Source organism: Phascolarctos cinereus, unplaced genomic scaffold, assembly GCF_003287225.1.
Source record: "Phascolarctos cinereus isolate Bilbo 61053 unplaced genomic scaffold, phaCin_HiC Scaffold_2;HRSCAF=192, whole genome shotgun sequence".
Lineage (NCBI taxonomy): Eukaryota > Metazoa > Chordata > Mammalia > Diprotodontia > Phascolarctidae > Phascolarctos > Phascolarctos cinereus.
The window spans coordinates 334983946-335003092 of NW_027555625.1; the positions used below are offsets into that span (position 1 = coordinate 334983946).

Sequence of the window (19147 nt, forward strand, 5' to 3'; positions counted from 1 at the left end):
TTCCCTAACTTGATGCTTAGCAGCAAAGACCAAATGCCTTAAAAAGGAAATTAGTAATTTACAAAGTAAATAAAGATATTTTATGCTGGGAAATTCAGATGGGTAAAGATGCATGCATAACCAAAACAGAGAAAAAGCAGTGACCATCCCAAAGCTTCTTGATTGCTTATAGCTTGCTTCAGTTGCATTAAGCCAAACTGATGCTGTCTTTCTCCTTTTGCGCTCTGCACAGTTAGTGCTCACCTGCAGCTTTCCTTCCAAAATAGCCCATAACATGACTGTACAGATCCCTCAGTGGAGCCTCTGGTGGCACTCTGTTCTGCCTCTGTGGGGAAACATTTGCCTTCGGCTTCGAAAGAGCATGTACAACAGTTTTATAAACGCCACCCAGGGATCCCTGTTGTAGTCCTAACTCATGACTTGAAGACCTAAGAGCACAACGACTACTTGAATGATTAACTGTAAAACCTTCTTTCTGTAACATGGTTGCATGTATCTCTGTAGAATCCTTAACTGGTTTACTATTTATTGATGCTGTACTCATTACATCCAAAGGTCTATATACACCAGGCTTGACTAGTTCTGTGGCAGTATTTGAGCTAATGTTAGTATTGGTGCCACTGCTACTGGTACTGCTGCTACTACTGAAGCCACTGAACTTGCGTAGTCTTGCCTTCCACGGAGCCTCTTTGTTTTCTAGAGGATTGTAAAACTGAACTGATTCAGTAGATGGCCTAAAGGTAACATGGACACTATTTCTTTTCTTAGTGGTATTTTTCATGATTTTGGCCCTATAACTCACTGTTTCAGAAAGGCTCCTTTTGGTTGGAGAAAGTTTGCAGGCATCCATAATATGAGGTATTTCATAATTAACCGGAGATTTTAGTGGAACTTTCTTGACATCCATAACAAATGGAACAGTAATTTTTTCATTAATGTGGATACCTTTAAGCTTTTCAGCTAATGTTACGTCCGTATCTATATCTGCTTCAGTAGCTGTTTGTCTGTGAAGATACCTTTTTCTTTCTTTATCATATGGACAACTTGATTCAGGTTCAGTGTATACGTCCTTGGACTTAACAAAAGCCTGAGATCTTGTGAAATTGTATGATTGATTGCATGTAATGTTACTTATGAAATCACCTGGATTTTGTTCTAGTTGAAACTCTACGTTCTCCGCCATTTCTAGAACAGGGGTGTTATCTTCTGGTTTAATTGTCTGATCTACACAATCTAATCTAGTCAATAATCTCTCATCCCTACTTAATGATGCAATAACTTCCTGAGAAGTTGCAAGTCTACCTATATTATAATTACTATGATTTTCTTGTTTTTCCTTAAGATATTCTTTCAGAGAAGAAAGAAGATCATCATCTCCTTCAAGGTCACTATATTTGATCTGTTCAAAAGCTGTATCTACAAGTTCTACTGGACCTATTAAATGACAAAGATGGTCATAAATGCTATCACCAACTTCCAGAGAAGACTCTTTACTATTAGAATCAATGATGCAGCTTTCAGTGGATCTAGATACTGAAGAGGTCTCTGTGGAACTCTGCAAGCTTGGCACATGACGGGATGAACTGTCAATGACAGGAACTGCACCTTTGGCTCGTTCAACAGTGAATGGCTCCAAGATGTCAGAGGTGCTGCTACTTCGTGGCAATGGTTGTTCCTCATTCAAAGGACCAAAAACTTCATTTCCAGTGTCCTCACTTTGTGAAAAATGTCTGACTCTAGTTGTTCGGGGAAGTATCTGGGCATCATCAATGTCTGTAAAATAGAAAAATTATGTATTGTGGGCATACACAAAATAAGTATTCATTCATGTACTCAACATACATGCTTTAAAATGAAGAGTTTAGATTTGTTTGCATATGGAAAATGATCTAGTAAATACAAACATGCTATTTTAAATGGGTACAAACTAGTGTAAAACATATTGCCAATGAATTTATTTTAAACATTAAATATGAATGGAAACAAATAGGGCCATGAAATACTGGAAGTGCAATTAAACGATAGAGCTGTGCCAATAAGTCAAGTAATTAAAAAGTTTGTCATGTCAATTTTTTCTCACATTCAGGTTCTAAAGCAGAGAGAATCAAAATTTTAGTATGTCTTTTAATACAAGAAGTAGATAGAAACATTATAGTATAGAATCTGGAAGCATACTGAAAAATTTACAGATATTTTAAAAACAAAAATAAACAACAAGGGAATAAATTCATTATCAGCTTCCAAATCCAGGGACATTCCAGAAGAGGAAAACAAAAACAAAAACCACCTTTAATATAGTTTCCTTTAGTACCTTTTACTGTCTTAAGACTTTGGGTTTCCCAATTTTTAGGTTCTCATAGTTTCCCTTCTGAGTAGGACAAATGTACCTTTTTTTCCCTTCTATAAACAGTGTTTGTCTTCTGTTTCTATAAAAGTAGAAGGGTGCAGCTGTCATTTAAAATTTGAAATGCCTGACAGACAACCAGATAACAATATGCAAGAGGCAGTCGACATTTCAAGACTGGAACTCGGAGAGAGACATTATGGCTAGATATATGGATTTTGCCATCATTAATGACAAGATTATAACTGATCCCACTGGAGCTGATGAAATCATCAAGAGAAAATAGAAGAAAAAAAGGAGCTTAGGACAATGGGAACTGATGGGGAGGAATCACACGCTTAATGGACAAAAGAAAAGTAACAATGCAGCAACAGGGAAGGAGAGAGTATGCAGGAAGAGAGGGTGGTCAACAGTAGCAAACCGCAGAATGAGGACTCAGAGAAGACCAACAAATTCAAAAAATTAAGACATCTTTGAAAACTTTGGAGACATCAGTTTCAGTTGAGCAATAAGATTTGGAAGCCAAATTCCAAGAAGTTGAGAAGTGACAGGAAAAGAAATAGAAGTAACAAGCGTTGAAAACATTCTAAAAATTTGGCTGTGAAAGATACAGTATAGTAGTGGAGGGCATGGGAGGATCAAATGAAAGTTCTATAAGGAAAGGGATGGGATAAGAAGAACTTGGACATGTTTCTAGACAGAAGGAGAAAAACAATGGATAAGAACAGACTGAAGATTATAAAGAGAATGGATGGAGCGAATCTGGAAGAGACAGAAGTAGGGGATGAAAACAAGGACTTAAACAGAAAGGGGTGGTCTCAGCAAAGAGTTACCTTTTCTTCAGGAATGAAGCAAAAAATGAAAGGATGTGATATGATATAGCAGAGTAGTAAGAGGTAGTGGAGGGGAAAAGCATACAAGATCCAAAATCTGTATTTTCTTAGTAAGAGGTGATATACTATGCTGAGAGGGAAGTGACTGCAGGTACTATAGGGGATTTCAAAAGGTAAGAAGGTTCTGAATAGCTATTAAGAGAATGAAAGTCAACTAATGCAGAACGAAGATTAGCAAGCATTTAGCTGTAAGGGTCTATCTGATAGAATTCTGTAGTAGATGCAAAAGGAATGATTCTGCCACTTTTTTCCAGCAGTGTTCAGAAACCCTCAAGTAGAAGAGATGATAGTGAAGGTAAACACAGGGTTGGAATTTGGCAAAGCGTGAGGCAGCAATGATGAAGCAGGATGAAGCAGCAAGAGATTCATGAACAGAGGACAGTGTACAGTTGAACTGATCAACCACACGGGTAAGATTATGAAGAGAAGGAAAAGAGGCCACAGAACAGATGATAAAACTAGGAGAAAAGGTAAGGAGTAAAGAGGGATTAGAGACCATGATGAGGAAAAACAACAGGTTTGGGAGGAGTGAAGCACAGGAAGAGATCAAAAGATAGGGAGTTATGACCAGAGAAAAGAACGTCCAATATCATAGCCGAGTTACGGAATATGATAAAATATGTGTTTACCACTACAGATGACTTAAGTGGAATGACAATGTAAAAGTTAGAGGAGCTGAAGGCTGAGAAAGTGGGACAAAGGGTAGGAAGTTCAAGAGGAAGGCCCTGGATATGAAGGTAAGGGGTTGGGTGGAAACAGTGTGAGCAATGTGCTGAATTCGTTGAGAAATCACAGAAAATGACTTGGAGACCAGCATATGACTGCAGCGAGAATCTGGAGTAGCTGATGCAGACCAATAAAACGAATTTCAAAGAAGGAAAAGCTGCTAAGAGATGGTGGTAAAGAATGATGAAGGAAGTGACAATGATGAGTATGCCACCTACTGAGGTTTCCATGAATAGACTAAACAGCATGAAATGAAACGGCACAGGAAAAAGGGATATCTGTTAATAATGAAAGAGGTTCAAATGGCACAATGGAATGGAATTCCTGGGAGATATGTACAAGGGGGAGGACAAAGATGGACACAGATGAAAAGTAAGAATAGATATCTGAATCAGCAAATAGTAATTCTGAATCACTGCAATATGTAGAAAAGGCACTGGAAGTTTTCCAATCACAAAATGAGAGAAGATTAAGTGCTATCCCCTTTAGCAAGACAAGGCACAGTAATGATCATCTATTAAGCATTTGCTATGTGCCAAACACTCAGCTAAGTATCGAGCATACAAATACAAGCAAAAAGAAAAATAGTCCCTGCTCTCAGGGAGCTTACATTCTGATGGGGGGGAGAGGAAGGGGAGATACACAACACATAAAAGGGAGCTGAAAAGCAGGCACTGGTGGGGAGAAGGTAAGTGAAGGTACATGTTAGAAAAGTTAAGAATCATAGGCACAACCAGAAAGGGTATGAAGCATGGCTGGCTTGAACCTATACTCAAGACAGAGGCCTTTGCAGTAACTGACCACTAGGAGAAGGGGATTGGCAGAGCAGAAGGATGTTCCAGGGTTAAGAGGCCTCAGGCACTGAGGTATGTTCGGGGGGGGGGGGGGAAGACGACGGGGGGACAGTAGTTGAGTTGGGGTTTCATTGAAGACTGCTTTACTATGGGAGGAGTGTTATCAGCTTCTCCACTCCATAACTTCAACCACTTAAGAGCTGGAAGTAGAACCAACAGGGTACCTAGGTCAATAAATCCCTGGTATTCAGGTGTCTATGGAGTGACTCACACTTGGTTTGAAGCTTTGGGGATGATGAAGATGAGGGAACTCAACTAGTTAAGTGCCGATTAAGATGCTGCGCTAAGGTACTGGGGGAAACAAAGACCAAAACTAAATCCCATATTCAAGAAGTTTAGTAAATAAAAATATACATGAAGAAATTTCAGGGGGTAGAGGGAACACTAACTAGAATAATCAGGAAAGGCCTTTTGGTAAAGGTGACATTTGAGTCAAGCTTTAAAGGGAGTAAGAGGTTAAAAAATGTGGAAAAAAGAGTAACACTGCAGATAGAAGGAACAGCCTGTTTAAAGACCCAGAGACAGAAAACTGGAATTCCATATACAGGGAAGAAAAAGTAGCACAATTTGGCTAAAATATAGTACGTGTGATGAAGAGTAATGTGTAAATAACCTGGATAGACAGGCTAGAGTTAGATTTTGAAGGGCTTCAAATGTCAAACAAAGATTGCATTTTATCACAGAAGGAAGAGCCAGTAAATCTTGTTGTGCAAGGGAGTGACATGGTCAATAACATGTTTTAGGAATGTCAATTTGGTAGTACTATTGGTATCCTGACAATCAAGAGCTCTGATGAATATGTTTTTAAGACCTCAGATGGATGCAAGTATCCTATATTCCTCAACTGTTTCTAGCTCCCAAACACTCAAGAGCTGATAGACATGAAGATCTTTTGGCATTGTGGTGCTTTTATATAGACAGCAGATGGCAAATGTAGTGATTGGGCCCCTGGGACTAGGATGTTCAGCACCAGATCGGTAGCTTTACTCCAAGAAAGCAAAAGAAGAGTTGCATCCAAAAGCTGCCCTGAATATGTGGAATACTTACTTTGCTTCCTAGTTCTCAGACACATAGGGCCTATTTAAAAACAAAATGTTATTTTCAACTTACTATTCAACTAAAGCAAGGCAGTCATCCAATCAACCAATCTTAGCAACACACAACAAAAAGTCATCCAGAAAATTTAGTGTGAATTCTCCACATAAATTATTAAGTGCCACAATTCAGGCCTTGAGATACATGTCAGAGGTTTCAATAATAACATTCCTTTGGATATAATCCAGGAAGAATTAACTCCACCAAATTCTGCAGAGATTATAACACTCTAGTGTGCTAATGCTTGCTAAAAAACATGTAGTCCTGAACTTTGCCCAAAAGTAAAATACATTTCAATTATATTTATTTTCTGCATGTATGCAGTGGGTTGGTTTATTTTTTTAATTTTAATATTTTCCCACTAAAAAGCAAATGTTAACGTTTGTTTCTTACACTTTTGAGTTCCAAATGCTCTCACCTTCCTCCCCCTCTCCCATTGCTGAGAAGGCGGGCAATTTAATAAAGGTTATACACACACAGTCATGCAAAACATTTCCATATTACTCATGCTGTGAAAGAAAACACAGACAAAAAAGCCCAAGAAAAATAAAGTAAAATAACAGCATGATTTCCTATGCATTCAGACTCAATCAATTCTTTCTCTGGAGGTAGACAGTATTTTTCATCATAGGTCCTTCAGAATTTTCTTCGATCTTTGAATTGCTGGGAATAGCTAAGTAATTCACAGTTGATCATTGTACTTTTTACTGCTGATACTGTGTGTAAAGGTCTCCTGGTTCTGCTCACTTCACTCTGCATCACTTCATGTAAGTCTTTCCAGCTCAGCATTTCTCATAAAGGCACAATAATATTCCATCACAGTCATATACAACAACTTGCTTAGTTATTCCCCAACTGATGGACATCCCTTCAATTTCCAATTTTTTGCCATCACAAAAAGAGGTGTTTTAATATTTTGTACACATAGGTTCGTTTCCATTTTTGAAAAATCTTTCTGGGATACAGATTTAGTAGCAGTATTGCTAGGTCAAAGGGTAGGCACAGTTTTATAGTCCTTTGGGTGCAGTTCCAAATTGTTCTCCAGAATAGTTAAACCAGTTCACAACTCCATAAACAGTGCATTAGTGTCCCAATTTTCCCAAATCCCCTCCAACATTTGTACTTTTCTATTTCAGTCATATTAGCCAATCTGATAGGTATGAGGTGATACCTCATAGTTAATTTCCATTTCTCTTATCAACAGTCATTCAGTGCCATAAGACTATACATAGCTTTGATTTCTTCATCTAAAAGTGCCTGTTCATATCCTTTGACCATTTATCAATTGGAGAATGACTTGTATTCTTATGGATTTGACTCAATTCTCAATATACTTGAGAAATGAGGGCTTTATCAGAGAAACTGCCTGTAAAAAATTTTCCCTAGTTTTCTGCTTTCCTTCTAATCTTGGCTGCATTGCTTTTGTACAAAATCTTTTTAGTTTAATGTAATAAAAACGATCCATCTTACATCCCTAAATGCTATCTCTTATTTGATAATAAATTCTTCCTTTATCCACAGGTGACAGGTAAACTATTTCACACTCCCCTAATTCGCTTATTGTACCATGCTTTTTATCTAAACCCTAAATCATGTAGCCATTTTGGTACATGATTTGGTGACTTATCTTGGTACATGGTGTGAGGTATTCGTCTCTATCTAGTTCCGGCCAAACTGCTTTCCAATCTTCCTAGCAGTTTTTGTTGAACAGTGAGCTTTTATTGCAAAAGTCTGGACCTTTGCATTTATCAAACACAAGATTACTAGGGCATTTCCTACTGTATATTGTGTACCTAACCTATTCCACTGATTCACCACTGTATACTGTTAAGCTACCTTCCCTCACTTTTTTTTCATCGATTCCCTTGATAGTCTTAAGGTGTCCTCTGCATGACAGAAAAATAGTTAACAGTTTTAACATAAGTTAGCTAAAATAAAATAAAAAGATGTTTTCATGAAAGAGGTAAAAATACTAGAATGTTAGTGAATACTCTGTTAATACAGTTTCCTATAACAAAAGTCTAATGTATAAAGAAGTTTTGAAATGAGAAAACAAACAAATGTTAAAATATAGTTCTCATTAAATTTAGTCAATACATGATTATAAAAAATGGTAAAGATAGCAAAGTTTCAGTTTTAATTAATTGTATTTTATTAAACCTATTTAAAATTAAACTTATGGCTAGGTTTGAATACAAATTTAACAGATTTAAGATTAAATCATCTCAAACTTTTAAAATTAATATTTAAAAGGAGAACACAGACCCACATTTAAAAAGAAAAACTGATAAAAATTATAGAATTAACATTTGTGAACTTCTTTAAAAACCTGTGCTATACTGAAATGGAGTCCTAATGGTATAGAATGTTGCATATTTTATCACATGTGGTTGGTGTTGTTATTTTTGAATTTTTTTTCTTTTTTAACCTTTATTATAAAAGAAAGCTTGTTGAATAGGTGTGAGAAGGGATATAATCAGAAACCAATCTGATGTAAATACAAAAGGCATAAAAAAAATTAACGCCAGAAAGAAGAAAACAAAATTTGTTCTATAGCAAAAATCAGTTCACATATAGAATCAAAAATTGGTTTGCTATTTATTAGTCATTGCAAATATAAGTTTAGTAATAAGCCAAGGCTAACTAGTGAATTACAGAGCATAACAGGATAAATGGAAACATTTTATTTTATACAGCTTAAGATAATGGCTTTATAAGTACTAAAGATTAAAGAATTGTGAAATAATGTTAATTACATATTGTTTTAAACTTTGCAAAGTACTTTACATACAAAATTCTATGTTGGCCTCACAAAAATAGTTTAAGGTAGATATTGTAAGTATTGTTAGCATTATTTTTCAGATAAGGAAATTAAGGCTCCTTACTTGCCCATGTGTGATCACAGCAAGTATCAGAAGAGAGTCTATAGCTTAGTGAAGCCATGATGCCTTCCTGAAATAACTTAGTTATAATAGTGTTTATGTTAAATATAAAAAGTCATTTTAATAAACATTAAATCTTGAAATAAATATTAATCTCTCTTAAAACTATTCTATTTTATAAATGAAACAAGCCAAAGTGATTCACTCACCATAGCTTGAAAGACTTCAAAGTTTTTTTGAGTACTGAGAGAATGAAAAGTAAGCTTCAACTAAGTCACAGAAATCTCAATTTCCTTAATGAGGCTCTGATTATGGCTTTATTTCTAAATAATAAATTAAAAGTAACTACTCTGGCCATTTCTTTTTTTTGAAAGAACTGGCATCTAATTACTAAAATGTCAAATCTTAGAAGGAAGCTCTGAATGGTAATGCAATATATAAAGGAATGTTCATGCCAAAGTACATGTCTTACTCAACAGAATAAAGTACAAGAAAATGTCTGACTAGTACTGTTTTGAAATGTTACGTTAAATTATTATGTTATTATGTTAAATATAGGTTATGTTAAATTATTATAAATATAAGTTAGTTTTTACATTAAGTTTTTCTTTAAAATAAAGAGAAAGTATATTCACCCAGACAAAAAATATGCTAAAACTGGGACATGAAAAATGTAGATATTGTGCTGAATATATAGGCAGACAGGATGCTTTGAAAAAAATCAACCTAGGTTAGTGATAATGAAGATAAACTCCAACATTAATTATTCACATTTATTTAGTGTTTCATAGATTTAAAATGTACTTTTCTCACAAAACCCCTGTGAAATACAATCAGGGGTGAGCTGGAGCCAGCTCAAATCAGAGATGATTGTTAATTTTTTAATGTAAGCATTTGTACCCCTAAAATCAACAAATGCTACAAATAAAGTCTTTTTAAAAATTGTTTAGAATTAAGAAAGTGATGGAGAAAATGTTAATAATGCAGATTAAACTAAATAATATGTGTGTGTGTGTGTGCTTATTTTTGGGATAACCAGTTGTTAAACATTTACCTGAATGTTCCTGTACAAGTATTAGTTGAGTGAGGCAAGTATTATCTTCCCATTTTATAGAGGAGGTTGAAAGTGGCAAAGTCAAGTCTTTTTGACTACAAATCCAATGATCTTTCTACTTATGCTATGCTGATTATGCTTTAAGAAAAATGATTCAAAGGATAAAGAGTCAAAACACAGCTACCTTTCCTCTAAACTGATGTGTCAAGTGGTCAGCAAAACTCCTAAGTGCTGTGAACTTAGTGCTGTGAATTAAAATGTAACTGGGAAATGTTTAACAAAATAAATAAAAATACAAGATAGATTATATCAATTTGTGGTTTTCTAAATCATTTTGCTGCTGGCAAGGATCCATTTCTATTTGAGTCTGATAGCACTATTCTAGTTGATCAGTTAGAGAACATGACAAAAGGTTCTGCTACCCAGCTAGATTCACACCATTACTAGCACTACTGTATTGAAGTACCAACAAGCTTTCAACCTGCAGCCTCCAACAGCAGGTCAGTGGGCAAATAGCTATAGCAATGTCAAACTAGTTGAGAAATTGTGAGACTATATACATTTCAAAGTGCTATTATAATTTTAAGATAAACAATTAAGCACAAACATTTGGTGGTGAGTGACCTTATCTGAGAATGTAGATAACACTCCACGGAATATGTTTCATTGTCTCTTGTTCAACTTTTGTTTTACTGATTTTTCCAATCTATACTGCAGTGGTCATTGCATATGTTGTTCTCTTGATTCTGCTTATTTCTCTCTGCATCAGTTCATAAAAATCCGTTTCTCTGAATTCCTCATCTTTGTTATTTCTTGCTATACAATAATATTCTATTACATTCATATAGCAAAGTTCTTTTTTCCAGCCATTCCACAAGAAAAGGGCACCTGCTTTTGCCCAGTTCTTTTGTTGTCACCTTTAAGAAATGTTGCTATTAATGTTAATATCTGAGGTGTTCCAAAAGTCTCGGTGTGGTTCTAAACTATTACCTAGTTCCCTTGTAATTTACATTTGCCCTATTTTTTTTCATTTTTCTAATAGTCAAATCAACAAGCATATAAACTAGTAGTTTGTAACTGCATTAAGAATTTTAGTATCTTGGACCTTTGTTTCTGTCTCTGATTTAGAATGCTTCCTTAGTAGTAGGATGAATAGGTCAAAACGCATAGAGTGACAGTCTAGTTACTTTTCTTGCATAACTCAAAATGAAATGCAGTATCTTTGGACTACTTCACAGCTCTACCAAAAGTGCATCAATGTGCTTGTATTCTCACTACTCCTCTAACACAAATTATTTCCATCTTTTATGTAGCGTTCATCAATTTTTGCATGGTATAAGGGGAAACTAAAGAGCTGTTCCTCTCCATTTCTCTTACTAATAATAGTGATTTTGAAGATGTTTTCATTTACATTGCAATTCTTTTTCTAAGGACTGGTCATTCATATCCTTTGACAAATAATCTATTAAGGAATACCTCTTGGAGTTACTAATATTCCTAAGTAGGGATGATTTTATTCTTTGTATTAGTAGTATCCTGTACACTCAGCATAACACCTGGCACACAGTAGGAACTTAATAAATACTTGTCAGTTGATTAACCAGACATTTATCAATGTTTTTTTATGAAAATATTTCCCCACCACACTATTCCTTTTAATTCTGCCTTCGTTAATTTTAGTGATATAAAAAAGAACTTTTAAAAGGTATATTTAACATTAGCAATTTTATCTTTTATGCTGTCATCTATTCTTTGTATAGGCACAGTTGTGAAAATTACCTAATCTTGTTGTCTTATAATTTTATTCAAAAGCAAGTCATATATCGATTTTCAGGTTACTGTGTCATACCGCATTAGAAGTTAGGTTTACTAAGTTTTTGCCAAACTTCTTTCCAGTTTTCCAAAACATTCTTATCAAAAAAGTTCAGCTTTAACAAACACAAGACTAGTGTTTTATACTGCTTTGGTTTATGGCTCATTTAGTCTTTTTCACTGATCTCTTTTTTCTATTTTATAACTAGTACCAGAAAGTTTTGATGGCTACCTCTGTATAATATTGTTAGAAGTTTGGTGATGCTCCTTTATTCTTACTTTTTTTTTTCATTATTTCTCTGAAAGACTATGGACCTTTTGTACTTCATGAATTTTGTTACTTTTTTTTTTCTGCTTCTAAGAATTGTCCCCTGAGGAATTTGACTGGCAAAGCACCAAATCTATAAATTAATAGGTTGTAATGTTTTTAATTATATTGGTATAACCAACCCATGAGGGATTATCTTCCAATTACTTAGGTATGCCTTTATTTCCATAAAAGGCAATTTCATGGTTTTGCATACTTTATATTTACATAGTTTTAGAATATTCATATATGTATATAGTAATATTAATTTACATATATGGAATTTCTCTTATCATTTCTCCCCCTTTTCTCTGTAAGTATATGCTTGTAGATTCTATAGTATGCTTGAGAGTCATGTATACTTGAGTCTGAATCCTTCTTCAGACAAACTAGACTGTGTGGCCTGGCCATATAACTTAAATCCCTCTCAGTTTATGTTTACTGATCTGTAAAATTAGGGTTACAATAGCACCAATCTGACACAGTCAGGAGAATCTGATGAAACAATGTATGCAAAGTGATTTGTGGAACTTAAAGTGCTATATAAATGCTTATTATTATAATCTCTATATTTGCACTGAGATAAAATTAGTTTTAATCCTTTGACACCTAACTTCATCTTTGTAGGACTAATTCTAGTATAGGGGGGCATACTAACCCAAAAATATAAAGGCAAAAATGATAATAAGAAAAATTTTATCCAAAATAAATACTAACTGCCTAAAATCTCTGGGAATTAACCTACTAAAACACACAAGATTTAGATAAACATAACTACAAAACATTCTTTTAATGAAATAAAAGACATATAATTAGAAATAAACACTCTTAAGAATTCTGTTTAGATTACTTTTCCTTTTGCTTTGCATCCTTTGTTCCACATTTCAAATGAAAAATAGATTTTGTACAGAATCTAAACATTAGTAAATAACCAAGGCAAATTTTGATCACAAGAGTCACACTTAAGCCTAGATGGAATGAAAACTCTTCCTCTCCAATTTTTACAAGTTTATTCCATTAAACTGACACCTTAATTCCTATCAGCAATTGTTCAGAGAAGGAAATTGGGGTTCTAGTTCCTATTCCTACTACTTTAAGATGATTCTTCTTCTGTCCCATTCTAGGCCTGAGAGAATTGTTAACATATATAAAAACTGACTTTACTTACATTTGTGTGCATCTTTTTAGTTAAAACACTTTATTACAATAGATTTTTAACCAGATATTAAGAATAAGAAAAAAAAATCAAAGGGGAGGGTAATTAAATCATAAATTACATAATATACTCGGTCTACTTTGTAAGTTACTTCCAAGCCAAAGAAGCCAGAAAAAATATTTTTTAAATTCCTCTCCAAAACACCATCAAAATATTATGACAACCAGGGTATCCTGAAGTATGCAATACAAACAAATCTCCATCTTGTATTATATTCCCTGAAGAAGAGCAAACAAGACAGTTTCTTTCTATTTAAATAAATCTTCAACTCTTAATTATCTACCACAGTTATCTTGAGGTTCTACCAAGGCTAAGAGCTCACTAATGAGGTTAAAAGATTGTTAACAGAAAAAGTATTTTAAAGCAAAACCTGATCTTCTGTAATTGACTTATAAATTGAATACTGTGGCTATTCAATAAGAAAGTAAAAGAAAGGAGGGGTAGGGCTTCCAAATTACATTCAGACATATGGAGTTTATAAAAAAAAAAGTCTTTTAAAAATGTCACTCAATCTCCTTAACTTATAAAGTAGAAACAAACTGAAAATGAAGAGAGGCCCTGTGGAACAATGTGTGTACAATTGTACTAAAAGATAAAACTATCTATCCCAGGCACTGAGTAAGATTCATGAAGGAGTTGAAAAGGATTTAGGAATAGAAAACTGGACATTTTTCCAGCTCTTCCCCAGTTGGGATTACATAGTATAGTTTCAATATTTTGTTGGAAATCAAGTTAACTGCAGCACCATCATTATTAACCAAAGAACAAAAAAGTATCCCAAAACCTTAATCATTTTCTGTGATCTATTCTTGGGGATCACTTGTATTACTATTTTATTTCTATTAGAAATGAAAATTAAGAGCCGACTATTCATAATACGTATAATTAAAAAAACTTTTTTGGTATACTTGTATAATATTTTTGGCCTCTATATTATTTTCTGAGCAACATTCATATTTATTAAAGGCAAAAAATTAGAAATCAAGGTTCTCTTTATGAATGCTTTTCTACATAAATTCTGAGTAGGCTTCTGTAAAGGACATACAAATTGGCATTCCTTAACGATGTGGGGAAAAAAACACAAGTTTTTACTTAAAAAGTAAAAACTTACAACTAAAATTTGGATATTGGCACAGCACTAACTTAACACTTCCGAATAAACTATGAAGACAGCATGAGAGTTCACATACGTTAAAATGTTTATTTTCATTACTTTATCAAATTCCCATACCTCCCCCTAATAATTAACTTTATAGAGTTTACTGATTAAGCAAAATTTGAAAGCAGGAAGATTAAAAAGTGATAAGGGGAATGCAGAAATTAGCAGAGGTAGCACTACCTGAAAGCTCATCAGAAAGGGGAGTGAGAACAATATCAGGCAAGAAGGGTTTGGAAGTATGGATCAGAACAGGAGCACTTTTAGCACTGCGTATATAGGCCGATGGCAGAGCACATTCACCAATGGATCGGCTTCTCATGGCTTAAAAAAAAAAGGAAAAGAAAGAAGTGGGGAGGGAATAAAGAAGAGTGACTATAATGAAAGGCTTGTGTCACAGAAAAAGCAGAAACAGAGAAAACTAAAAGGTACAAAGGAAGAAAACTTCAAATTAAAACATTTCAGCATGACAAATATTGGCAAGGCTGTAAGGGAAAAAAATCAGTGGACACATAAAAACAATATTTTAGATTTAAATTTTGTATGTAAAGAAGGAACAATGATTTTCATCACAGCAGTTACAATAATGTTGCAGTAAAAACAACAAATAATTAAAATAACAATATTTTCACAGCAACATAGTTTGAAAAATCATTAAGTTCACCAAACAGATGCTCTGAAAACATCTCAGTATGTTTTTTTTTTTCAAATAAGAACAAGTTTTTTGTATCATTATAGGCTACTTCTCTGGAAAGCAACATATAATCAATTCTCCAGCAGAATTCTCTTACAATTAAACTTATTCCCCAAGAAATAAAGAAAATAAGAATTACTTCCCTACCCCCCAACCTTTGTATACCAGAATAAAAAACGCCAATTTTCCATTTTTAATGTTTGTTCCCAGCAGGATAAGATGTCTTGATTAGTTTCTTAAGATGTCTTAGTTTAATGATTCATATTAAAGATAAAGAAGATATTTTGTAACAACAAAATAAAGGTTTAGAGCACAAGAAAACCATTTCACAGACTATCAGAATGCTTGAAAGGACCCAAAAGTTCATACTGTAAACAAGTCCAATTCTCTAATTTCATAGATGAAGAAACCAAAGCTACTAGGGATTAAATTTTTACTTGCCCAGGATATAAATTAACAGGTTCAACAGGCTATAATTAACAGTGAATGACAGGCTGTAATCATATGTTTTTGAAAAATAAAAGGTGGACTAATTTCTCCAACTATACTTGTTTCAAGATATTTATTAATTTTTTCAGATAAATGATAATTTCAAAATGAAAAAATAGCACTTTTTATCTACATAGCAATTTATGATTTACAAATTGCTTGCCTCACAAAAATCTAGTGAGGTATAAATACTACCCTTATTTACAGATGAGGAAACATATTCAAGAGAGGTAAAATGATTGACCCCTGGTCACACTATTAAATGTTAGAGATAAGATTAGAACCCTCTAGGCATCCTGAGTCCTAGCCAGCAGTTTCTGTATTGGCGGAAAAAAATCACTTTTAGTTCTATTCATAAATTTTATTTGGAGGTTTAAAAGTTTTTCCTATGATTAAATTTTTTAGTCAAATTTTATAGTCTATAGATGAATTATTTTCTTTATATTGTGTTATAGCATCATGTATAGATCTAGAACACTTCCCTTGCAAAATGGAATACCAGCTCTATTAAATAATAGCATCAATTCCCTTGGAATTTGTTACCTACTCACATGAACAAATCATGATTTTACATCCCCTCTCTTCTTCCTCTATATCTCATGAACAAATCATGATTTTACATCCCCTCTCATCTTCCTCTATATCTGCAAAAGTTTGTTTTTACATTTTTGAGATCCTTAGCAAAAACTTCTTAACCTTTCCTAACTCTAATTACAGTGCAAGGGTTTTGGCAACAATACTTTGATTTCTGTACATTGATACATTTACAAAATTATGCTAGTTTCCCTCTCAACAGAAGTTACTGGATTAACCAAGTTCATTCAACCTGCTATGTCAGACTAATTAAAGACAAATAGCTATAATAAAAACATTTACTAATGTTTTTGGCACACATATTAGCAGGTTTCATAATCCCTTATTATATCACCTGCTGTGAACAAGTGCTCAGAATAGGGAAAAAAAAATTCAATCTGCAAGGATGCAAATTTTTAAAAATCTCATTAAAAACATTTATACTCTCTGGAAAGGAGGGAGAAAAGGATTTAGTGAAATATAGATGATATAAAAACAAACAAAAAAACCCTTTATTTCTAATAAAACAACATACACATCACTAAAACAATTTGATACAAGCTAATGTCGGACTAAAAATAAATATCATGTATTGAGTTACGAATCTCACATAAGAGAAGTTCACGTTCTTTAAAAAAAAAAAAAACAGTGTATAGAGGGCAGCTAAGTGGCGCAGGGGATAGAGCTCCAGCCTTGAAGTCAAGAGGACCTGAGTTTAAATCCAGCCTCAGACACTTGACACTTACTAGCCATATGACCCTGAGCGAGTCACTTAACACCAGATGCCTCAAAAAAAAAGCCAAAAAATCTGGTGTGCAACTTTTATATGTGCTGGCATAAAAAGGGTACAAAAGTGTACATAAAACAAAGGAAAAAGGGGCATTTTCTAACCATAAAAGATTTCTTACTATGTAAAATACCAAAAATTAAAAATAAATAACTTATCAAAAGGAAAGGATAGCACATGCCTGTACTTGTACACGTATCCCTGTCAAACATTTTGGATCCTAAATTGAGATCTGTTAATATAACCAACCCATGAAGAAGATGTAGCCAAAAGGATTATGAAGACATAGGCATTTCTAAAGCTGAACATTAAGGTCCTACGGCCACAATATATCTCTTCTCTCTGTCTCTGTCTCTCTCAAATGGTCCTCAATCCTGGTTGGATTTCATTTCTACATTGAGAGTGGGAAAGTGATATGAGGTTGTTAAGTGACACTATCCCCAGACAAATGGTCTCCTATGTGGGGGTACGGGCAGAGGGTGCTACACATTGTCAATAGGCTGTGGCATAATCTCAAGGGTAACCAAAGTGAATTCACAATAATATACAAAAAAAAAACTCCATCCCCATCTCTCCCTTTACACATTATCATTACCCAATATTCTCCCCACTCTCTTACACTGCTTCTGGACTCCAGTAGATGTGCAAAGTCACAGTTTTTCCCATTCCACTCTAGATACAGGCCCTTCAGGTCATTTATAATGTAAGCAAGACTCAGACACCCACAAAAGCAGCTGCATAGACAAAACTGCCCTACCTCCAACATATCCACACCTTGATTCCCAAGATCACCCCATGGATGTGGCAGGCACCACTGAATAAATGTTCTGCCTCCCCTACTTGTTTTTAGGGGGATAATAGTCATACAGGATAAGTAGGTATGGATGGGTTATGCTTTGCATCATAGATTTCATTACATTATCTTTCCCATACAACCCAAACTTCCTCATTTCTGTCAAAGGCACTTCCTTCCAAATACCTAGATTCACAATTTCAGTCATCCTCTAATGCTCACTCTACTCTCATTTGCCCTACATATGCTAGTTGCTAAGTTGGATTGATTTTACTTCCATAAACTCTCTTGCATTAATCCCTTTTTTCCCTCACTTACAGAGCTACTGGACTACTTCAGAACCTCTAGATTGGATTACTGCAATAGCTTTCTAATTGGTCGCCCGACTGAAGTCTCACCTGTCTCCTATTCATTTCCCCATGTAGCTGTGTCAGTGATTTTCCTCAAGCAAAGTCTTTGCCATGTCATTTGCCTACTCAATACAGTCTGTTGATTCCTACTAACTGTAGAACATATGATCTCATCTTTATTTCATTTTTTAAATTTTTATAAGTTTCATAATAGATATAATTATTAATATGGTGGTATATGTATATAAAATGTAAAGAAGTAAATATACATATATTGGGATATGGGTGCTCAAAAAGCTTTAACTAGTAGGGACGTGAAATAAAAAGCTACTGCTTCAGACCACCAACAAACATTAGACTATTTTCAAAAGTGAGATGCTTTTGAAGCATACTATTTGCTCTTTTTTCTTCTGTTTTGTTTTGTTTCGTTTCTTCTTTCTTGTGGTTCCTCCTATTGGTTCTATTTCTTCTTTACAACATGACTTATGTGAAAATATGTTTAATAGGAATTTTTTTGTAGAGTCTATATCAGGTTACACACCATCTTGGGAAGGGAAGTAAGGATGGAGGGGGAGAAAATTTAAAACTCAAAAGCTTATGGAAGTGAATGCTGAAAACTAAAAATAAATTAATTTTTAAAAATTCCTATAATTTAAAAAAAAGACAAAACAAGATCCTTGTCCAACAGCCAATGAGGACTATTTTCAAAAATGAGACCCTTGTCCAACAGCCAATGAATTCATACTCTGCTACAAGGACCACAAAGACAATGAACCTGCAGTCAAAAGATGTGGATTCAAATCCCATGTCTCTTCTATTTATTACCTGTATGGCTGTGGGCAAGTCACTTCCACTCTCTGGGCTTCAGTTTCATCATCTGTAAAATGAGAAGGGTGGACTAGCTGGATAATTTTCCTCCTGGCTCTAAATTCTATGATCCTATATAGATATTTTTTGCTATAAATAAAATGGGAAGATATAAGATTTCACAGCTAAACAGAAGGACAGCATACAGGTCCTATGTGGGAAGGAAACTGAAGGTGGTAAAGTAGATTTTGTTGTTTTCTAAAGGTCATCAAAAAACAAAACTTAATCAGACACTTGTTCATTTTACTGTCTTAC

At 34.3% G+C, this 19147-nt stretch overlaps 1 protein-coding gene across 10 annotated transcripts in view; it reads right to left on the reverse strand.

Moving 5' to 3' along the window:
- Positions 1-19147, reverse strand: part of RALGAPA1 (Ral GTPase activating protein catalytic subunit alpha 1) — a 318940-nt gene that overhangs the window by 191850 nt on the left and 107943 nt on the right. For 6 of the 10 annotated variants that reach the window (XM_078150315.1, XM_020991362.2, XM_078150318.1 and 3 more), the window contains 2 exons: positions 14523-14663; positions 244-1773 (listed from right to left, as the gene is read on the reverse strand). In XM_078150315.1, the coding sequence (XP_078006441.1) occupies positions 244-1773; positions 14523-14663 (1671 nt within the window). The remainder of the gene's footprint in view (positions 1-243; positions 1774-14522; positions 14664-19147) is intronic. The other 4 variants (XM_020991372.2, XM_078150319.1, XM_020991370.2 and 1 more) reach the window with 3 other exon arrangements.